The sequence below is a fragment of the Pteronotus mesoamericanus genome, unplaced genomic scaffold, assembly GCF_021234165.1.
Source record: "Pteronotus mesoamericanus isolate MK-2021 breed Mesoamerican mustached bat unplaced genomic scaffold, CSHL_Meso_final scaffold_54, whole genome shotgun sequence".
NCBI lineage: Eukaryota > Metazoa > Chordata > Mammalia > Chiroptera > Mormoopidae > Pteronotus > Pteronotus mesoamericanus.
In genome coordinates, this window is record NW_026555321.1 from 71,867,772 (window position 1) to 71,888,052 (window position 20,281).

Genomic DNA, 20,281 nt, shown 5'->3' on the forward strand with positions numbered 1-20,281 from the left:
CAACAGAAACACTACAAGCCAGAAGGGAGTGGCAACAAATATTCCAAATAACAAAAAACAAAGGCCTGAAACCAGGACTGCTGTACCCAGCAAGGCTCTCAATTAAAATGGAAGGTAAGATAAGGAGTTTCCCAGACAAAAGAAGGCTAAAAGAATACATCTCCACCAAACCAGCATTGCAAGACATGCTAAAAGGTTTACTTTAAGAAGATGAAAAAAGAGTCTATGAATACCCAGTTCCTCTTACAGTCACCAATACTTGATATTACCAATATTTTGATTACTTATTAATCTGATTGTAACAATGATGTGCGATTGTAGTTCTTACTTCCTTATTTGTGGAAACTAAACCTGTTTTTGTATATTTTTTGCTTATTTATATTATTTTTAAAGCTTTAAATGACTTTTTGGTATTCTTTATCCATTTTTTGATTAAATGTTTGTAGAATTTTTTCTCTAAAAAAAATACTATTAACCCTTTTTTAGATGTGTGCCAAATACTTTCCTATTCTATTACTTGTCCTTTAACTTTTTTTATATGTATACTACTGTAGTCTTAAATGTTTAATATAATCATATTGTCAATATTTTACTTTATAGCTTCTGGGTTTGAATATTTTACTTCAGGGTAAGAAAAATATTCATTTGTATTTTCTCCTAAAACTCCTTAGATTTTACATATTGATTTTTAACTTACCTGAATACTTTTGTATAATGTGTGAAATAGGGCTCTATAATTGTTTTATTTCAACTAATAGTGGTCTATCCACCTTCTTTGTTGAATAAGCCATATTTTCCCCATTGATTTGAAATATCAATTTAATCATATATTACATTGTTAGATATATACATTTGTTTCTAGAAGCTCACTTTATTTCATTGACCTACTTGATTATTTCTGTGCTGGTGTCATTTTGTTTTAATTGCTGAGACTTTATAATGGATTTAAATTTTTAATATTTTCTAATGGATGTTGACATTTAAATAAATAAATAAAATATGTATTTAAAAAGAAAAGAAAGAAGGAACTCCTACCTTTTGCAACAATGTGGATGGAGCTGGAGAATATTATGCTAAGTGAAATAAGCCAGTTGGTGAAAGACAAATACTATATAATCTCACCTATTAGTGGAATCTATTCAATAAAATAAACTAATGAACAAAATAAACCACAGGCATGAACATATGGAGCAGTCTGAAAGTGACCAGGGGAGATGGAGAAGGAGGACAATGGTGGAAAGGAGGAGAAGGGACTAGACAAAGAACATGTATGAATGACCCATGGACATGGACAACAGAGTGGGAATTAACTGTCGGAGAAGGGAATGGGGTGGAATGGGTGGAGGAGAACAAAGAGGGAGAAATTGAGACAACTGTAATAGAATAAACATGATTTAAAAATAAAAATTTTTTAAAAGATAATCTTATAAAATATGGAGAATCAAATAAAAGTTCAAGTGCTAAAAAAATAAAAATAAGTTAAAACTTTTTTAAAAGCTATTAAAGGGCTCTCCCTCACATAGAAATATTAAGATTTTTAGAGTTAATTTTTTATGTGCATTCATATTTCTTTACATAAATGGAACAACACATAATACGCAAATATTAATCTTCAGTATGTTCTTGATCATCTTTCCATTTATTCTTTTAATAGCTGTGTAGTATCGTGGATGCACCATATTTTGTTTATTAATTCTCCTATTGATAAAAAAAAAAAGATTGTTTTGAGGTTTTTTGTTCCAAACTCTGTTACCATGCATACCCTTATTCATAAGACTCTTTATAGGTATACAATTATTTATTTTAATGAAATAGCCTTTTTTATTTTTTATTGTTGTTCCACTGCAGTTGTCCCCATTTTTCTCCCATTACTCTCCCCTGCCCTACCCATCTCCCACCTCCCACATTCATCCTGCCCCTACCCTGTTGTCTTTGTCCATAGGTCCTTTATACATGTTCCTTGACTTAACCTTCCCCTTCTTCCCCCTGTTATCTCCCTCTCCCCTCACCTCTGGTCACTGTCAGTTTGTTCTTTATTTCGATGTCTCTGGTTCTATTTTGCTTGCTTGTTTGTTTTGTTGATTAGGCACCATTTGTAGGTGAGATCATATGGTATGTGTCTTTCACCGCTTGGTTTATTTCACTTAGTATAATACTCTCCAGTTCCATCCATGTTGTTGCAAAGGGTAGGAGTTCTTTCTTTCTTTCTGCTGTGTAGCATTCCATTGTGTAAATGTACCAGTTTTTTGATCCATTCATTTACTGATGGGCACTTAGGCTGTTTCCAGCACTTGGCTATTGTAAATAACGCTATTTACACTTACACTATTGTAAGTTACACTATTGTAAATAGCACTTGGCTATTGTATGAACATTGAGGTGCATAGGTTCTCTTGAACTGGTGTTTCAGGATTCTTGGGGTATAATCCCAGCAGCATATTTGCTGGGTGAAAGACAGTCCCATTTTTCATTTTGTGATGAAATTCCAAACTGTTTTCCACAGTGGCTGCACCAGCCTGCATTCCTACCAACAGTGTACTTGGGTTCCCTTTTCTCCACAGCCTCACCAGCACTTGTTTTTTGTTGATCTGTTTATGATGGCCATTCTGACCAGTGTGAAGTGGTACCTCGTTGTGGTTTTCATTTGCATCTCTCTGATGGCTAGTGATACTGAACATCCTTTCATATGTCTCTTGGCCCTGCATATGTCCTCCTTGGAGAAGTGTCTGTTCATGCCCTTTGCCTATTTTTTAATTGGATTGTTTGCCTTCCTGGCATGGAATCATGTGAGTTTTAAACAAACACACACACACACACACACACACACACACATACATACCCATGGACAAAGACAACATGGTGGGGAGGGGATTGAATGTGGGAGATTGGGGGTGGGTAGGGCAGAGGAGAGTAATGGGGGGGGGAAATGGGGACAACTGTAATGGAACAACAATTAAAAAATTTTTAAATAACAAAATAAAAAATAAAAAACAAAAGTTCTTAATTTGGATGAAGTTCGGTTTATCAATTTTTTTCCCTTTGTGATGTATGTTTTTGATATTGTTACTAAGAAATTTTTGCCAAAAACAGTGTCAGAAACATTCTCTTCTAGATGTGTTATAGTTTTAGGTTTTACATGCAGGTCTGTGATTTGTTTTGAATTGGTTTTTGTGTATGTGTGAGGTCAAAGTTCTTTTTTTGCATGTAGATATCCAATTATTCCAGCATCACTTGTTGAAAGATTACATTTGTCACTGAACTATTTTTACAACTCTGTCAGAAATCAACTGAACGAACACATGTGTCAGTTGATGAGGAAATGTAGTGTTGCGTTCTCAGAGACTATAATGCATTTGCAAAGGAGACAATCAAAAATAAGGGATTGCAGACTTCCAGCCAAGAGGGAGGCATAGGTGGATACACTTTGCTCCCTCACACAACCAAGAGAAGGATAACAACCAATTTAAAAACCAAAATCAACCAGAACTGCCAGAAAATAGAACTGTATGGAAGTCCAACAACCAAGGGGTGAAAGAAGAAACATTCATCCAGACTGGTAGAAGGGGCAGAGTTGGGCACCTGGGGCAGAGAGGACACACAGCAAGGCGGCAGCTGAAGGACAAGGTGAAGCAGCAGCTGGGAGACCAGGCAGTCCCACATTTGCATGCAGATAAACAAGAAAGAACAACTGGGGGGCAGGAAAGACCACACAACCCAGGGTTCCAATGCAGGAAACTAAAGCCTCAAAACCCTTGGCTATAAAAACCTGTGGGGGCTGTGGTGGAGGAAGAATCTCCCAGCCTCACAAGAGAGTTTGTTGTAGAAACCCACAGGGTCCTAGAATGTACACAAATCCACCGGGGAATCAGCACCAGAAGGGTCAGATTTGCTTCTGGGTAACAGGGGAAGAGACTGAAAGTGGGGTGAGAGCTGAGTGAGCAGCATTGTCCCCTCTCTGATCCCTCCCCCACATACAGCACCACAACACCTCAAAGAGAGTTGCCCTACCTTGGCAAATACCTAAGGCTCTACCCCTTACAACATAAAAGGTGCACCAAGACAAAGAAATAAGGCACCAAATGAAAGAACAGATCAACACTCCAAAAAAGAACTAAGCAACAAAAAGATAGCAAATTTATCAGATGCAGAGTTCTAAACACTGGTAATCAGGATGCTCACAGAAATGGTTGAGTATGGCCGCAAAATAGAGAAAAAAGTAAAGGCTATGCAAAGTGAAATAAAGAAAAATATACAGGGAACCAACAGTGAGTGGAAGAAAACTGCAACTCAAATCAATGATTTGGAGCAGAAGGAAGAAATAAACATTCAACCACAACAGAATGAAGGAACAAGAATTCAAAAAGATGAGGAGAGGTTTAGGAACCTTTGGGACAACTTTAAATGTTCCAATATCCAAATCATAAGGGTGCCAGAAGGAGAAGAGGAAGAGCAAGAAATTGAAAATTGAAAACCTATATGAAAAAATAATGAAGGAGCACTTCCCCAATCTGTCAAAGGAAATAGACTTCTGGGAAGTCCTGGAAGCTCAGAAAGTCCCAAAGAAATTGGACCCAAGGAGGAATACATCAAGACACATCATAATTATATTACCCAAGATTAAAATAAGGAGAGAATCTTAAAAACAGCAAGAAAAAATCAGATAATTACCTAGAAAGGATTTCCCATAAGACAGCTCAGCTGATTTCTCAAAAGAAACCTTACAGAGAAGAAGGGACTTGGACAGAAGTATTCAAAGTCATGAAAGGCAAGGACCTACACCCAAGATTACTCTATCCAGCAAAGCTATCATTTAGAATGGAAGGGCAGATAAAGTGCTTCCCAGACAATGTAAAGTTAAAGGAGCTCATCATCACCAAACCCTTATTATATGAAATGTTAAAGAGTCTTACTAAGAAAAAGAAGATCAAAACTATGAACAGTAAAATGACAACAAACTCACAACTATCAACAACTGAACATAAAACAAAAACATAATAACACACTAAGCAAACAACTAGAACAGGAACAGAATCACAGAAATGGAGATCACATGGAGGGAGATCAATAGGGAGGGAGGGAGGTGAGAATGGAGGAAAAGGTACAGGGAATAAGAAGCATAATTAGTAGGTACAAAATAGACGGGAGGAGGTTAATATTAGTACAAAAAATGGAGAAGTCAAAGAACTTACATGCATGACCCATGGACATGAACTATGAAAGTGAGTGCTAGTGGGAGAGGGGAATAGGGCGGAGGGTGATAAAGGGGAGAGAAAAATGGGACAACTGTAATAGCATAATCAATAAAATATACTTTAAAAAAAAAGAAGGGATTGCTAGTTGGCACTTATTCAAAGTAATTACCTCAAATGTAATTACTATGAACCCTTTGCCTTGGTCAAATGGTCACTTGGTCATATCTTTGGGCTCTTTCCTGAACAAGTTTTCTCATTCCCTTCAATATAGGCTAAGAATTTCCCAACTATTTAAGGTTTGCTTCCTTTCTGATTAACAATTCCATCTTTAGGTCTTTTTTCTTTTCTCACATTTTATTATAAGCAATCAAGAGAAGCCAAGCCACACCTTCAACACATGGCTTAAAAATTTCCTCAGCCAAGGATCCAATTTCATCACTTATAAGTTCTACCTTCCACCAAACACAAGAATACAAACACAATTCAGCCAAGTTCTTCACCACTTTTTAACAAGGACAGACTTCCCTCCTGTTTCCAATAACACATTCCTTGTTTCTGCATGCAACCTCATCCGAGTGGCCTTTACCACCCACATTCCTACAAAAATTCTACTTAGGATTACTTAGGTTTTCTCTAAGAAGATTGAGGCTTTATCTATAGCTTTTCTTTCTTTCTGGGACCTCACCAGAATTCAATTTTTAAGTAGGTTTTTTAGAAGATGCCTTAGGATTTCTATATAAACAATCATATTAATTGCAAATGGAGACAGTTTTTCTCCTTCCTTTCCAATTTTATCCCTTTTATTTCTTTCAGTTGCCACATTGCACTGACTAGTATTCCAGTAGGGTAATGAATAGAAATGATGACAGTGGACATCTTTGCCTTATTCCTGAGGTAAGAGAGGAAACATCAGTCTTTCACCATTAAATGATATTAACTTTGGATTTTTCATGGATGCCTTTAACAGACTGAGGAAGTTTTCTTCTATACCAACTATGTTCAAGATTTTTATCTTGATCTGTGTTGAATTTTACCAAAAATTTTTTTTTTGCATTTGCTGAGATGATCATATAATGCTTAATACGGTTAATACGTATTAATTCATCTTAATACGGTTAATTCTTGTGTGTCATTTTCAAACATTAAAACAAGCTTGTATTCCTTAGATAAACTTTATTTGGCCATAATGTAGGATGCATCCTTTTCCATATATTAATGGATTCAGTTTACCAATAGTTGGTTGAGGATTTTTGAATCTATAAGGGATACTGGTCTCTGTCTTAGTCAATTCAGGCTGCTATAAGAGAATACCATAGACTACATGGCTTTTAAACAACAGAAATTTATTTTTCACAGTTCTGGAGACTGGAAGGCCAAGATCAATGTACTAAGTGGTTGAGTTCTGGTGAGAGCACCTCTACCGGCTTGCAGACTGTCAGTTTCTCATTGTATATCACATGGTTGAGGGCAGAGAATAAGCAAACTCTAATCCCCAACAGACCCCATCTAACCTTATTTACCTCCCAAAGGCCCCACCTGCTACTACCATCATATCAGGGTACTGAGCTTTAACATACAGATTTTGGAAGGACAGAAACATTCAATCCATAGCAGTCCCTGATTGCTTATAAATCTTGGTTGGATTTTGCTATCAGTATTATACTGACCACATAAAACAACTTGGCAAGCATTCCCTTCTCTAGTTTCTGAAAGTTTACGCCTTATTGGTATTATTTCTTACTTTTTACTTGATATAATTTACCAATAATACCACTTGGGCCTTGAGTTTTCCTTGTGGAAATGTTTTTTTCATTATTACAAGTTCTTCAATAGTTATACAGCTATACCAATTTTTTACTTCTTCTTGAGTCACTTTTGGTAAGCTGTGTGTTTTAAGAAATTTATCCATCTCATCTAGTTGCCAAATGTGTTGGCACAATTTTTTCCTAATAGTCTTTTATTTTCCTATTAAAATTGGTGAGATATGTAATGGCATTCCTTCTTTTTTTGTAATATTGGTATTTTTTATTTATCTATGTCTTGATTTGTCCTTTTGGGCTTATCAATTCTATTAACATTTCAAAGAATGAATTTTGAGCTTTGTTAATTTTTTTCTCCCTAAATCATGAGCTCCTATAATGACTCTATTGTTTTCCCTTCTTACTTTAGGTTTAATTTACTCTCTTTCTGTAGTTCTTGAAATGAAAAGTTGCACCAAAATTTAAAACCTTCTAGAAAGCTATAAGTTTCCAAGTATTGCCTTTACTGTATCCCACAAATTTTGATATATTGTATTTTTATTAGAATTTATTATAACTCAGAATACTTTCTTATTCTCTTATGGTTTTATCTTCAAGCCATGGGTTACTTAGATATGTGTTACTGAATTTTCAAATGTTTACAAAATCACTAAATACTTGAGTTACCACTTTCTGATTTAACTCTATGGCCATAGAATATACTCTGTAATATACAAATCTTTGGAAATGTATTGAAATTTCTTTTATGACTTAGTATATGTCTACTTTGATAGACAATCCATATGCACTTGAAAGCAATGTTTATTCTACAGCTGTTCAGTTTTATAAATGTCAATTAGATCAAGTTTGTTGGTGGTGTGCCCAGATCTTCTACATCCAGGCTAATTTTTGTCTACTTAGTCTATTAATTACTGAAAATTTGGTGTTAAGCTCTCCAACTATTTTTTCCATTAGTTCTGTCAGTTTTCACTTCACAAATTTTGAAGCTTTGCTATTAGATGCATACATAATGATGATTGTCTTCCTAATGAACTAGTCTTTTTGTGATTTATAAATTTCCCTCTCCATCTCTTGTAAAATGCTTTGTCTTAAAGTCTACTTTTTCTAAAATTAGTATAACCATACTTTCTAATGCTGTTTGCCTGATATTTCACTTTCTGTTATTTTATGTTCATTTTCTGCATATCTTTAAATTTAAAGTGCATGACTAATAGATGTATATATGTGTATCTTACCTTTTTTCTAATCTAACATCCCCTGACCTTCAACTGGAATATTATCTTTAATGTCATTTATATTTAATGTAATTTGCTGTGGTATGTTTAAGTTCATCATCTTGTTAATTATTTTCCATTAGTCTCTTCTGTTTTCTTATTCTGTTCCTCTTTTCACTGGTATTTTCTTTTTATCCTTCCTATTAGTTTCTTAGCTCTTTTTAAAAATTAATTTTTAGTGTTCTTCCAGGGCTAGCAATGCATTCTTATCAGTCTATTCAGAATTAAAATTGTACGACTTCACACTTTCCACTTGTTGCTTTGCATTTGACACATTTCCCTTCACACTTTATAATTTACGCTCCACAAATCTAATAGCCTCACAATAGTATAAATTCATTTATCCATCACCCCCAACTTTTATGCTTTTTTGGTTACCTATTCACTTCTACATATAACATAAAGTCTACCTTGCAATGCTATTATTTTGTTGTGTTTTAAAAAATCAGTTGCCTTTTAAGGAAATATTGAAGTGATAAAAACAACCTTTCATATTACCCACCTTTTTGCTGTTCCTGGCACTCTTTTTTTCTTTGCTTTCTGTAGATTTGTTTCCAGTCAATGTCATTCTCCCATCAGTATGAAGAAAGCCTTTAGCATTTTTGTTTTGCAGTCCTTCTGGATCCAAACCCCTTGGCTTATATTTATCTGAAAATGTTTTTATCTTACTCCATTTTTTTTAATTTTATTTTAATTTATTTTTTCAAATACATTTGTCTCTGTCAACCCCCCCACCGCTTTCCCTTGTATTTTACTCCATTTTAAGGGGTGTTTTCTCTAGATATAGAATTCTGAGGGTTTTCCCCCATCAGCACTTTAGAGACATTTCTGTTGTCTTCTGACATCAACTGTTTCTGATGGAAACTTGGCAAACATTCATATTGTTGTTCACTTATATCTTACGTATATTTTTCCCCTCTGGCACTTCTCAAGGCTTTCTTTTTATTTTTAGTTGTCAGGTGTCTGACTCTGATGTGCCTAGATGCATCTTTCTTGGTATTTATCTTTCATTGAGTTCCACAATTTTGTTGGAAGTATAAGTCATTTTTCATCAAATTTGAAGAAATTTTGAATTATTAAATTATTTATTTTTTCTGTCCATTCTCATTCTCTAAGACTCCTATAACACATACAGGGGTGGGCAAAAATAGGTTTACAGTTGAAATGCAAATAAAAAATACAATAATTAATAAATAATAATATGGCCCTGGCTGGTGTGGCTCAGTGGATTGAGTGCCAGCCTGCCAACCAAAGGGTTGCAGGTTCAGTTCCCATTCAGGGCACATGTCTGGGTTGCAGGCCAGGTCCTCAGTAGGGGGCAGTTGAGAGGCAACCACACACTGATATTTCTTTCCCTCTTTTTTTCCCTCCTTTCTCCTCTCTAAAAATAAATAAAATCTTAAAAATAAATAAATAATAATACGAGAATAAACTGTTTCCCATGCTCACAACTGTAAACTTACTTTGGCCCATCCCCATATATTAGAGGAGGTGATATTATCCACTTGTCCTGAGGTTCTGTTCCTTTATTTTTCCTTTACCATCTCCCATTTGCTCTGAAACCTCTCCAGTGAATTCTTCACCTCAGTTACAGTACTTTTTTATTTTAGATTTTCCATTTGGTTCTTTTTTATGATTTTCATTTCCCTACTGAGATTCCTAATCTGTTGACTACATCAGGCTACATTTTCTTTTAATTCTATGAATATATATATATATAGTTCTTTAGCTGCTTTAAAGCCTGCTAAATCCAGCGTTTGCGTCACATCACATTGTGTTTCTGTTTACTACTAGTTTTTTTATTGACTGTGGATCCTATTCTCCTATATCTTTGCACATCTGGTAATATTTCTACTATGTACTGGACATTGTTAGTAATACATTAGAAATATTCTGGATTCTATTATCTTTCCCTGAAGGGTATTGATTATTGTTCAATTATGGGCTAGTAATCTTTAAATTGTGTAGGTTTGTTTTTATGCTTTGTTATGGAGGATACATAGAAACCTGAGATGTTTCCCAAGCACTTCTAATTGGCAGGACTCAACCTCCAAAATCTGTCTCCCCTGAAGACCTTGTCAGGGCTGTGTTTTAAGTTTTGTTAGGGTGGGTACAGAGCAGTGGTCTTCAACTGAAGATGATTTTCTCCCTGATGACATTTGGCAATATCTGAAGACATTGTGGATTATCACAACAGGAGATCAGTGGGAAGCTACCGGTATTTAGTGGGTACAGGTTGGGGATTCTACTACATATCCTACAATAAATAAAAAAGCTCTACACAAGAATTATCTTGTCCAAAATATCAAGTGTCAACACTGAAAAACTGTGGTCTAACTGAGGCCTTACTCTAGGGCATAGTCCTTGCCTCTGCCTGAGGGATTAATGAGGTGAGGGCACCTCTGCTCTCCCTGGAACAGACGTCAATGACTTTAATCATTATTTGAGTTCTTATCTCTGCTGAGCTGCTCTGTCGTGAGTCTAAAGTAGTCATACCCTCAGCTGTTTTTTGATGGATTTTTAGTTCATATCATTTTCTCAGTGTAAAACCTTTACTTTTACTTTCTTTTGAACACTGAACTTAATAACTGTGGAATCTCAGAAAGCATACCATCATATTTTTTACTATGATGTATATTTGATAATGTTTGTGTGACTTTGATGAATATGATTCTTAAATTGAAAAGATAGTTTAATCTGATGGCACAAAATATTAGATATACTGGCCATGTGCATGAAAAACCACCTATTTGATTAGGAATTAACTTATACACATGGATGTGAATATTGCTGTTGGCATGGAAACCTGACCCTTTGTGTTACATTTCACTAACATTTTAATATTTTCACCCATACTATATTTTTTTCTAATAATAGAGTTTAATGACAGGACATTATAATCATAGAGCCAATGTGTAAACAATGAATAAAGTGAAAGGCTGAAGACAAAAACTTCTAACTTCCCAAAGGAGTTTATAACAAGGTACTATGGATAAGAAACACCACTCTCCTTGAATCAGAGTATATCCAGGCCCACTATTAGCACGCTTTTTCTCAAGCTCCACATGGTCTTGTCGTCTTGTACCTCAGCACCTCCTCTACCCCATCCGCACCTTCCGACCAATGTATGAGTCCTTCCTCCCTCCTAAGTCCACACCCAGTGCTCAACTCAGAAGCAAGTAATACAGTGTATTGTTTTTAACAGCACGCTACCTTTCTAATCCACAGACGAGTTGTCTTTCTCTCCCCGTCTCTTCTTTTTCATTATGTAATACACAATTAAAGCTATTATCCTCACTCTAGAAATTATACTTCTTCACGTGGCTTTGAATCTACTACCTTAACTAGTAAAACACAAGTGTTCTGAGCAATTAGACAGTCAGGACATTATGATTTGAATAGTGGAGATAATATAACCAGGCCAAATCGTTGGCATAAACAATATGCCGGTGATGTCTAAATACCAAATTATTTATTACATTAACTTGACTTTTGTATCTTTAACCATAGTGCTTTTTTCTTTTCTGAAGAGGCTACAGAGTTGTATATGCACTTGACTTTCCGTGAGTATTCAAAATTGTTCCTTTTTTGTTGTTTTCTCACTTAGGGAAAATAGGTCAATTTAATTTTCATTTAATTTGCTTTGCTCAATATAAAACAAAAGTATCAATAGTACTCAGTTCCGACTTGATGATTAGAATAATGGCTAAGCTTACCGAGGCTAGAAATATGGACGGTAATTTGAATATTTAAAATCCATAACTAAATAGAAGAAATAGAATTAGCTACATCAAAATAGACATAAATATCATAAGAAGAAACCCAGTAAACATGTAACAAAACAAATTTGAAAAAAATATACTTTCTTGGTGTTTACCATTTTCATGCTATCCCCTATTAGGTGGCTGGCTGCAAAAGAGATCCTTTAATAGTCAGGATCTATATGTAATTCTTTAGGTTGTCATTCATTTTAACCAGAAAATTGTGTGTATTTAAAAACATGAATCGGTAATTTTTGTTATAAGAAAAAATATGGCATTTTATAGCTAAATATCTTGAATACCTAACTTCTTCTTGTTTTACTATTACCCACATTATGCTTTGATTTTAACTGAAACAAATACATCTGTTTTCTCAAAAAGATCACAAAATTAGTACTTACAGAGTACATATTTATTTTCCAATTACTTTTATAGATCTCACAGGCAGAATAGTATCTTGTTCTCTCTACTACAGTCAACAACACTAAAAATCTACAACTCTGGTGGCAATATCACTAACTACTAAAAATCAAGCAAGCAATTTACAACTATCCGTAATTAAGGAAAATGGATTCCAAAGGCATATAATTGCAATGACAATAAATTAGTATCTATGCATTAAGACACAAATAGCCACCATAAATTTAGTACCTCGGGCAGTGTTCTAATTGTGATAGTTATACAAATTTGGGAAACTGAGGAACACATCAGCCAGTAACCAACAAAAATATAAAAGTGCCCATTTTGCTAATACTATATGATCAGCTCTTTAGCTTGACATTGTGTGATACTGTTATCCCTTCCAAAGCATTAGAAATCAATACTACATGTGCCGCAAGCTTGTCTGCAGATGAATGATTTGGTGAGGATGCCCTCATTTCAAAATTGAGGTCATTAATGTTTATCTTCAGTTGAAACATTTCAGAAGACTTGTTGAACCTAAGAACGCCCAAACTCAGACTACTGGGTGAACAGCGACATCTAGTGGTCATAATATCCCAACAAACATTTTAAAAATACAATATAATCCCCAGGGTAGCCATAAAACAAGTGAAATGGCCACGATGCATCATCTTTAATATTGACAAAGGAATATTTCCAGTGAAATTGTACCAGAGAATTATAGACACTTCCTAGTAGATTTTTCTCTAATTCAGCAATGATTCAAATTTCAGGAAAAGCCAGCACGGGCTTCTAATCTTTATTCTTAATGAACAACCCTTATCTAGGTAAATATCCTTTGTAGGTTTTTATAAATATCCAGTTTTGATTTCTTCATGTCTCAATTCCTGCTTCTAACAGGGTAACAAATAACACTATGAACTATTGAGTGAAAACTAATTAGTTTTGTGGGTCTTTTATGGACACATGGATTGGAATGTTCCAGCAACAAATTTCACTCTATGTAACAGTGCAATGAGGTGTAAAATTAAGACATTATAAAAGTTTCCAGTCTATTAATGATTGTTGGATTGAGTTTATACTGGAAATGTTATTAATTTTTTATAAACAGAAAACATCCAGTTCATCAAACTTTTCTGAAAAAAACTGTATCATGAAATGGAATTATGGAAAATTCAGTCCAGTTTTTGGCTATTTTGCACAGCGAATCTGAGGCAATCCAGGCAAGCTTGTTGTTCTCTGGAAACTTAGTTCCTTATTCTCTGTTCCTATTTTCTGCCAAAGACTGGAAATCGCTCCTAAGGCCTTTCTGCCCAGCTCTAGAAAAAACTCTGTTTTCCTGTCACCATGAGAGATTTTTTCTGGAACCAAACTATATGATGCATCTCCATGGTTGTTCATGGGATGCACTGGGGTTGTCCCTTCCACATGGACTGAGGCACCCCCTAAAATGCCTAGACATGTATCAATGGATATTGGTGGTCATCGCTATCTAATCGTTTATTTCATCTCCCCTAAATTAGCTGCCAAGGACTAAGACTAGACCTTGTTCTGTAACCTTCTAAAGCTTTGTTGATGATCATAAACAGATGCAAGTCCTAGACAACATTTTTTGGGTTAACAGCCTCCCAAATGCAGAATGAGCACATTTAGTACTCCGAGATCATCAAAGCTCAGCCACATGCCATGCTAGTGATTAGCTGGACATTCACCAAATTCCACTTGTATGCATAAAGGGGGCTGTATAGACCAAGTCCCCGTGGCTGGACACAGCAGTCCATAGGCACCATCAAATTGGGGAAGCATAAAAAGAAAGGAACAATTTTCATATCACTTTAAATTTTCATGTAAATGCTAGGCAGACATGCTCCAGTGGGCATCTCTCACCCGAGTATATAAGCAGTTCGCCTTGTTAAATCAATGCATGTGATTCATATGCATTTAAAGTTAACACTAAAGTCAAACCTAAATATAAAGCCTGGGGTTTTCTCCAGTCTACTCTGCCCAGTAACTCCTTAGTCTGGTTTTCCCAAGGTTCTCAACTACAGGAGGATGTGTGGGCAGTGGGTACAGGTCACCACGGTAATATTTATTAAGGGGCCAGGCAGCCCTGAGTGGTTCTGGAGGCTCCTGGAAGTTGTACTCTGCTGCTCTGCACTATACAGTATATACTTCATTCACTCTTTCTGTCCCTTTGCCTCCCTTGTTCCTACCTGAAGCTGGCAATGCTAGCATGAAGCACTGCTGTGCCTTGCTGCTGTCTGAACCTGTGCTATGTAACAAGATGACACCTGAATTCCAGGGGGAAATACTGTTAACTACTCAACACTCGGCATATCTAGAGACTCAGATAAAGAACTGCGGGCAAACTCAGGTTATTATTACTCTTTGCTTGTAGTAATAACCTCCCCCTCAAAAAAAAATATTCAGAACTTGAACTGGTATTTTGAGTTCAAGGACTATTCTCAATCTATCATATCGACATAGCTTAACCTTGCATGTGCTTTAAGGATACATTAGTTCAGTTTGGAAATACAGTAGCCTCAACATTACAGCCCACAAAACCGTTTCCTTGCCTCCTCTCCCCACATAAACTACCCAAAGAATAAAGTAAAATATGCTTTTTATTGTTGCCCAAGGTTGTTCTCCCCTGTGCCTGGCAGAGTAGACAAGATCAAGTTAGACGGTAGGGTGAGTTGCCACCACTGGGCAAGCCTAGAAATAATTTGGTCTGGGTCTAAGTGCTAATATCATGCTTGCAAGTCTCTTTCTGAACAGCATAAAAGCAAAATATCCCATTCCTGCAAGCACACCAACCACAAGAGTGGTGCCAAGAACTTTTGGGGCCCTTTTCTTGGCCACCCGGAGTGCTGTCGGCAGCACCGCAGAGATTAATATATTGTTGACATGCCCTAAAACCTTGTTAAATGTTTTTCTCTTCAAGACACGCTCATAGTATGTTTCCAAGTTGGGTCGCTTTCCATTTCCCCAGTTTCTCCTTGCAAACCCCAGGAACTTCAGTCGATGCAATGTGACAGCGAGCGAGACATCCGCCAGGGTGAAGGACTCTCCGCAGAGCCAAGGCTGGCGGCCTTCTTCTAATCAGAGAAAGGGACACGGAGAATTAGGGGCAAGCACAGCACAGACAGACTCTAGCTGGTATCTTTCATCTCAGTCTTGAGGGAAAGTGTGAGTAGAGCAGGAGATGAAGGCCATGGTACCTTTTCTTGACAATCATACTCAGCAAGTAATTTTATGCTAAAAACAAGTCCATGAAAATGTATCCCAAGCTAAGGGAGACTTGACATCTGCCAGCCAACTAGGTCCCTAAGTGAAACCGGGGTCACTTGAGCTCAAAGCCTGCCTATCACTTCGTAAACAATTCTCAGAAGCTGAGAACCTCAAAGCCAGAGGAGTTAAATGGATATATCCTTCTCGTTTAGGAAAACAACAGGTGAGCTTTAGGAATATCCATAAAGCTGGGCCTGAAATGTCACTCAGTGAGTGCTGCTCTTAGTTACTTGTTAAAAGCATAACAGAGTCCCTGTTGTGAAGCAATGGTCTTCAACTTTGTTGTCAACTGGAATATTGCAAGGGGAGTGGTCATGTGCTTGCACCTGGGCCCTGGCTGCATCATGAAGTCAAGTTCACAGGTACAACGCATGGGTGCTCACCAGCCAGCCTGCATATCTACCTGTGCTGGCCCATTTTATACTTGACTGCAGATTAGAAGTTGTCTCCCTGCCTAAGGGAAAACTTACAGGGAGCATTCAAGTAATTACTCAGGTTATTCAACCAAACTAACTTCTGTAATTACAAATTTGTGAAATGGGCTATGTTGGAATTTCTCGACCAGAATTTCAATTGTGCAGAAAAATTCTTCAGCAGTCACATTTCATACAGATACAGACTGACTTGCAATTAGAGACCTGGGTTTTGCTGATTTGATGTTATTGTTGTTATTCTAATTTAAACTGCCCGTGAAAACAATTATAGAACATTTGTATTGAAATCTAAGACTGTTCCTATAAATACCCCAGGGAAAGAGAAAAAGAATGCAAATGAGAACCTACCTGGGGTTTCTTCGTTTCTTCTTTGCAACTCAGTTTCAACCTGATCCAAGACTTTCTCCAACTCATCAAGAATTTTCTTCAAATATTTGACATTGTCATGGTCAAGCAGCTTTGACTAATTAACAAAAATAACTCAGTAGATTAGAGCAAAGAAGATATAAACTATTGCAGTGTTGGAAGCTGTTTATTCTAGGCAATGAGAAGAATCAGAATAACTTTGTTAATGCAAAAGGAAAACTGGGCGGGTGCGTGCCTGCTGTTAAAATACCCCAGGGCCAGACCAACCACTCACTGGCCACTCCTGGGGGACCAGGTGACCAGAGATGGAAAAAGACCATGAGGGGCACAAAGAGACTCCTCTTGGGCCCACCTCAACAATGGAATATCAGCAGGCCTCACTGGATGAATAACTTGAATCATGGAAGGCTCAGGGGCAAGGTAGAAATCTGAATGCAGTGAGGCAAACAATGGGTGGAAAATAAGGAATGCATGTGCGCAGGTTTCTTCTGCGAAGCTCCCAAGCTAAGGTAAGATAAAGGAAGATGGGAAGCTGAGAAAAGGGAAAGGCAATGATGCTTGCTACACCTTTACTGTGGGAGGAGCTGTCACAGTAACTGATGAAGCACAGCCCTGCCCCTTGGGAGGCAGACAGCCACAGACAAAAGTCAACCTAGGCCTGAATGTGGCAGAGTACCCAAAATGACAGAGTCCTCAAATATTTTCTTAACTTTCTTTCATACATTACAACTTTCCTTGGCAACCAGCATGTGCAATATCTGCTTTTTAAGCAATTGTCATTAGGTTTGAATATCAAACATAATAAAGAAAAATTCTTAAAGCACAGCATAAGCCAAATGTGAATTGTGTACTGGCAATTTGCAATATTTAATAGAAGATGTTCTAGAAATAATGAAACTTTACAAAAGGTAGAACGTTTAGTATGAACAGTGATTGTCAGTTGAGGACAGCCTGGTTTACTTACTTTAAGTCGTTTCTGTTTCGCGATGTATGCCTCCTGTAAATCTGGGTTTTCTTCAGCAAGTTTCTTCAGTTCAGACTCTGTGTTACCAATTTGGCCTGATAATGAAATCATTTTTAAAACAGAAAATTATTTCCTCCCTTCTATGTAAGAAACAAGGAGACGCTCATTCATAAGAGCATGAGCTTGGTATTCATGCCCTGCCTGCCTCCGGCTTGCCCTCTCTGTGCCTCAATTTCCTCACCTTTAACATGGAACTACTAGAGTATCTGCCACTCTACTCTGGAGTGGGGATTCGATGGGAAGCACCATGGAAAGCACTTAGGGCAAGGCCCAGTGTGTTGTAAGTGCTTGGTTCAGGGTACTGGGTCTACCTTCCGATAGCTTCCAAGTTTTCTGTAAGGAACTTCTGCATGAAGAGAAGGGAAAAGCCTTATTTTAAAAAAGTATATAAACTCTGTGATAGAATTATATGTATCGGAATACTTGTTTCAAATCATACATAAGAACTTATAAACAGAAGGAGGGTGAACAAAAAGAAGGTGAGAAGAAGGAAGAGAGAGGGGAAAAGAGAGTGAAGAAAGAAGGGAAGGAAAGGGAGAGGAGAAGAGCAAGAAGAAGAGGTATCAAAAAGCAAGAAAAATAACATAAGAGAATGATAAAAGTGAGACATGGTTTTTAGAAAGAATATAGTTTCTAGATTTAGAATATCTAGATATGAGTGTTCCTGGTCAGATACCTCCAGAGTTTGATCGCAGCCACCATCCCCAACCTTCCTGTCCCCAATTACTGTGCCACAAAGCACCCCTCTTTCTACTCTGTACCTCATGTACCAAACCTAATCCATCCTCAGAACAGGACAGGAGAGAGGTGGATATGTCAACTCAAGCTCTGTAATTCTGCAATCACTGAATTTAGAGGTAGAGTAAAGGTTAGACAGCCTGTAGTTCAGCTCCCTCACATAATGAACAAGAAGGAAAGACCAGGAATGCAAACTCAGTTGACTACATTCCCCACAGATCTCAGCTTTCCTAACTCCCAGTTTACCTGTCCATGGGTATATGTTATGGTCTTTATTTTTCCAAATGCCACTCTTCTGAGCTTTTACAAACTTGGCCCTCAAAGTCAAGAGCTGGAAAATCAGGACCTATAGACAATAAATGTCCAGCTAAATAGCTGAAGCACAGATTAATATGATGGTGCACAGGTTGATCTATAACATGCACATCCATAGAGCAAACTCACAACTCTGTTCCTGTCTCCTCTCAATGATCATGAGATATGCCAGGTCTCAAAATAAATAAAAGAAATTCAAGACAGAATTCCAGGTCTTTAAGATGTTTACATACTGCGAATCCTTGTTGTTGCATAAGCTGGGATCATGGAGTCCACAGTTAGCTCAGGATGTAAAATGCAGCCATGTGTATAGGCATCCATTGGCAGAGAGTCGAGCAGTTCTCGGTAATGTTGTACTCGTGGGTAATACATGCTTCCTTTATCAGGCATTAACCTGGGTGTTTTTTCTAAAGTGCATACACAAACACATACACAAACATTGAATGAAAAATTACAAATGAAGTACTACATCAAAAGCAGAAGCAAAAACATAAATCCCAACTATCTTATTATTAACATCTTCACTATTATATCAAAGTATTGAAAAGATATCTCCCCAGTGCACACATTCGAAATTTGAGATGGCCTGATGTACCACACAAAATCCCAAATCATGATCACACTGGCATTCTCACACTTCTCCACCTTACAAATTACCACCCAACCCTCAGGGTCTAAGTATTTGTGCTAGTCATCCACGAAGCATTCCCTATCCTCCTACAACTACCAGCACCTGACTGGGTCAGGTGTACCTTCCTCTGTACACTCAAAGTACCTTGTATGTATTCCATTAGAGTCCTTATCACTATAAATATTTTTATCTTTTTGCCCCCTAAATCTCTTCAGGGTCAGGAACCTGCGGTCCAGGGTCTAGCACAGTTCCTCATATGCATGAAGCATTTGGTGAAGTTTATTAGGGTCTTGATGAAGTTTGGTTAAGAATGAAAGCCCATTATAGAAAGATGTTAAGGGACTGCTCTCTTCTAGGTTCCAATTAATACCAAGAGTAATCCTGTTGATACTATGTGAACATGAAATGACAATCTTAATGTAATTTCTAATATTTCATCTCTGGAAAGTGGGTTCTATATAAATCCTAATTTGCTGGTTAAAAACTAAACTATAGACTCCTTGAGGGCAGGGACCATGTTCTCTGTTGCACCCTCAGTACCTAATATAAGTATTTGGCTCATAGTACATGTACAGTAAGTTTTAATTAATTAATATTTTCCTAAATTTCTAGTTATTATAGAATATAGCAGACGCACATATTCAGTTTCAGCCACCCACATGCAGCCACAGTCCAAAAACATTAAAATAAAAGTTCCAGAAATAAATAATTTTTAAGTTTTAAATTGCATGCTGTTCTGAGTAGCATGATTAAGCCTCATGCTGTCCTCCCCGACTAGCCAGTTACTACCCATCTCAGACTGCCGCAGCATCACAGTGCTTGTGTTCCAGTCACCCTTATTTTATTTCGTAAAAGTCCCAAAGCCATTCACATAACTTTTATTATAGTGTATTATTATAACTGTTCTATTTTATTATTGTTAATTTTTTCTGTGCCTAATTTATAAATTAAACTTTATCATAGATACATATGTATAGGAAAAAAAACATGGTATATAGGGTTTGGTCCTATCCACAGCTTCAGGCATCCACTGGGGGTCTTGTATCTATCTCCCAAGGAAAAAGGGGACTAATATATTTGAGCTAGAGAAGCT

At 36.9% G+C, this 20,281-nt stretch overlaps 1 protein-coding gene across 5 annotated transcripts in view; it reads right to left on the reverse strand.

Annotated features, from left to right (window-relative positions):
- Nucleotides 1–12,411: 12,411 nt before the first annotated feature.
- GDAP1 (ganglioside induced differentiation associated protein 1) overlaps nt 12,412–20,281 on the reverse strand; it is a 54,011-nt gene continuing 46,141 nt past the window's right edge. For all 5 annotated transcript variants that reach the window (XM_054595871.1, XM_054595874.1, XM_054595872.1 and 2 more), the window contains 4 exons: nt 18,791–18,964; nt 17,445–17,539; nt 16,463–16,577; nt 12,412–15,487 (listed from right to left, as the gene is read on the reverse strand). In XM_054595871.1, the coding sequence (XP_054451846.1) occupies nt 15,105–15,487; nt 16,463–16,577; nt 17,445–17,539; nt 18,791–18,947 (750 nt within the window). In that variant the 5' untranslated portion in view covers nt 18,948–18,964 and the 3' untranslated portion in view covers nt 12,412–15,104. The remainder of the gene's footprint in view (nt 15,488–16,462; nt 16,578–17,444; nt 17,540–18,790; nt 18,965–20,281) is intronic.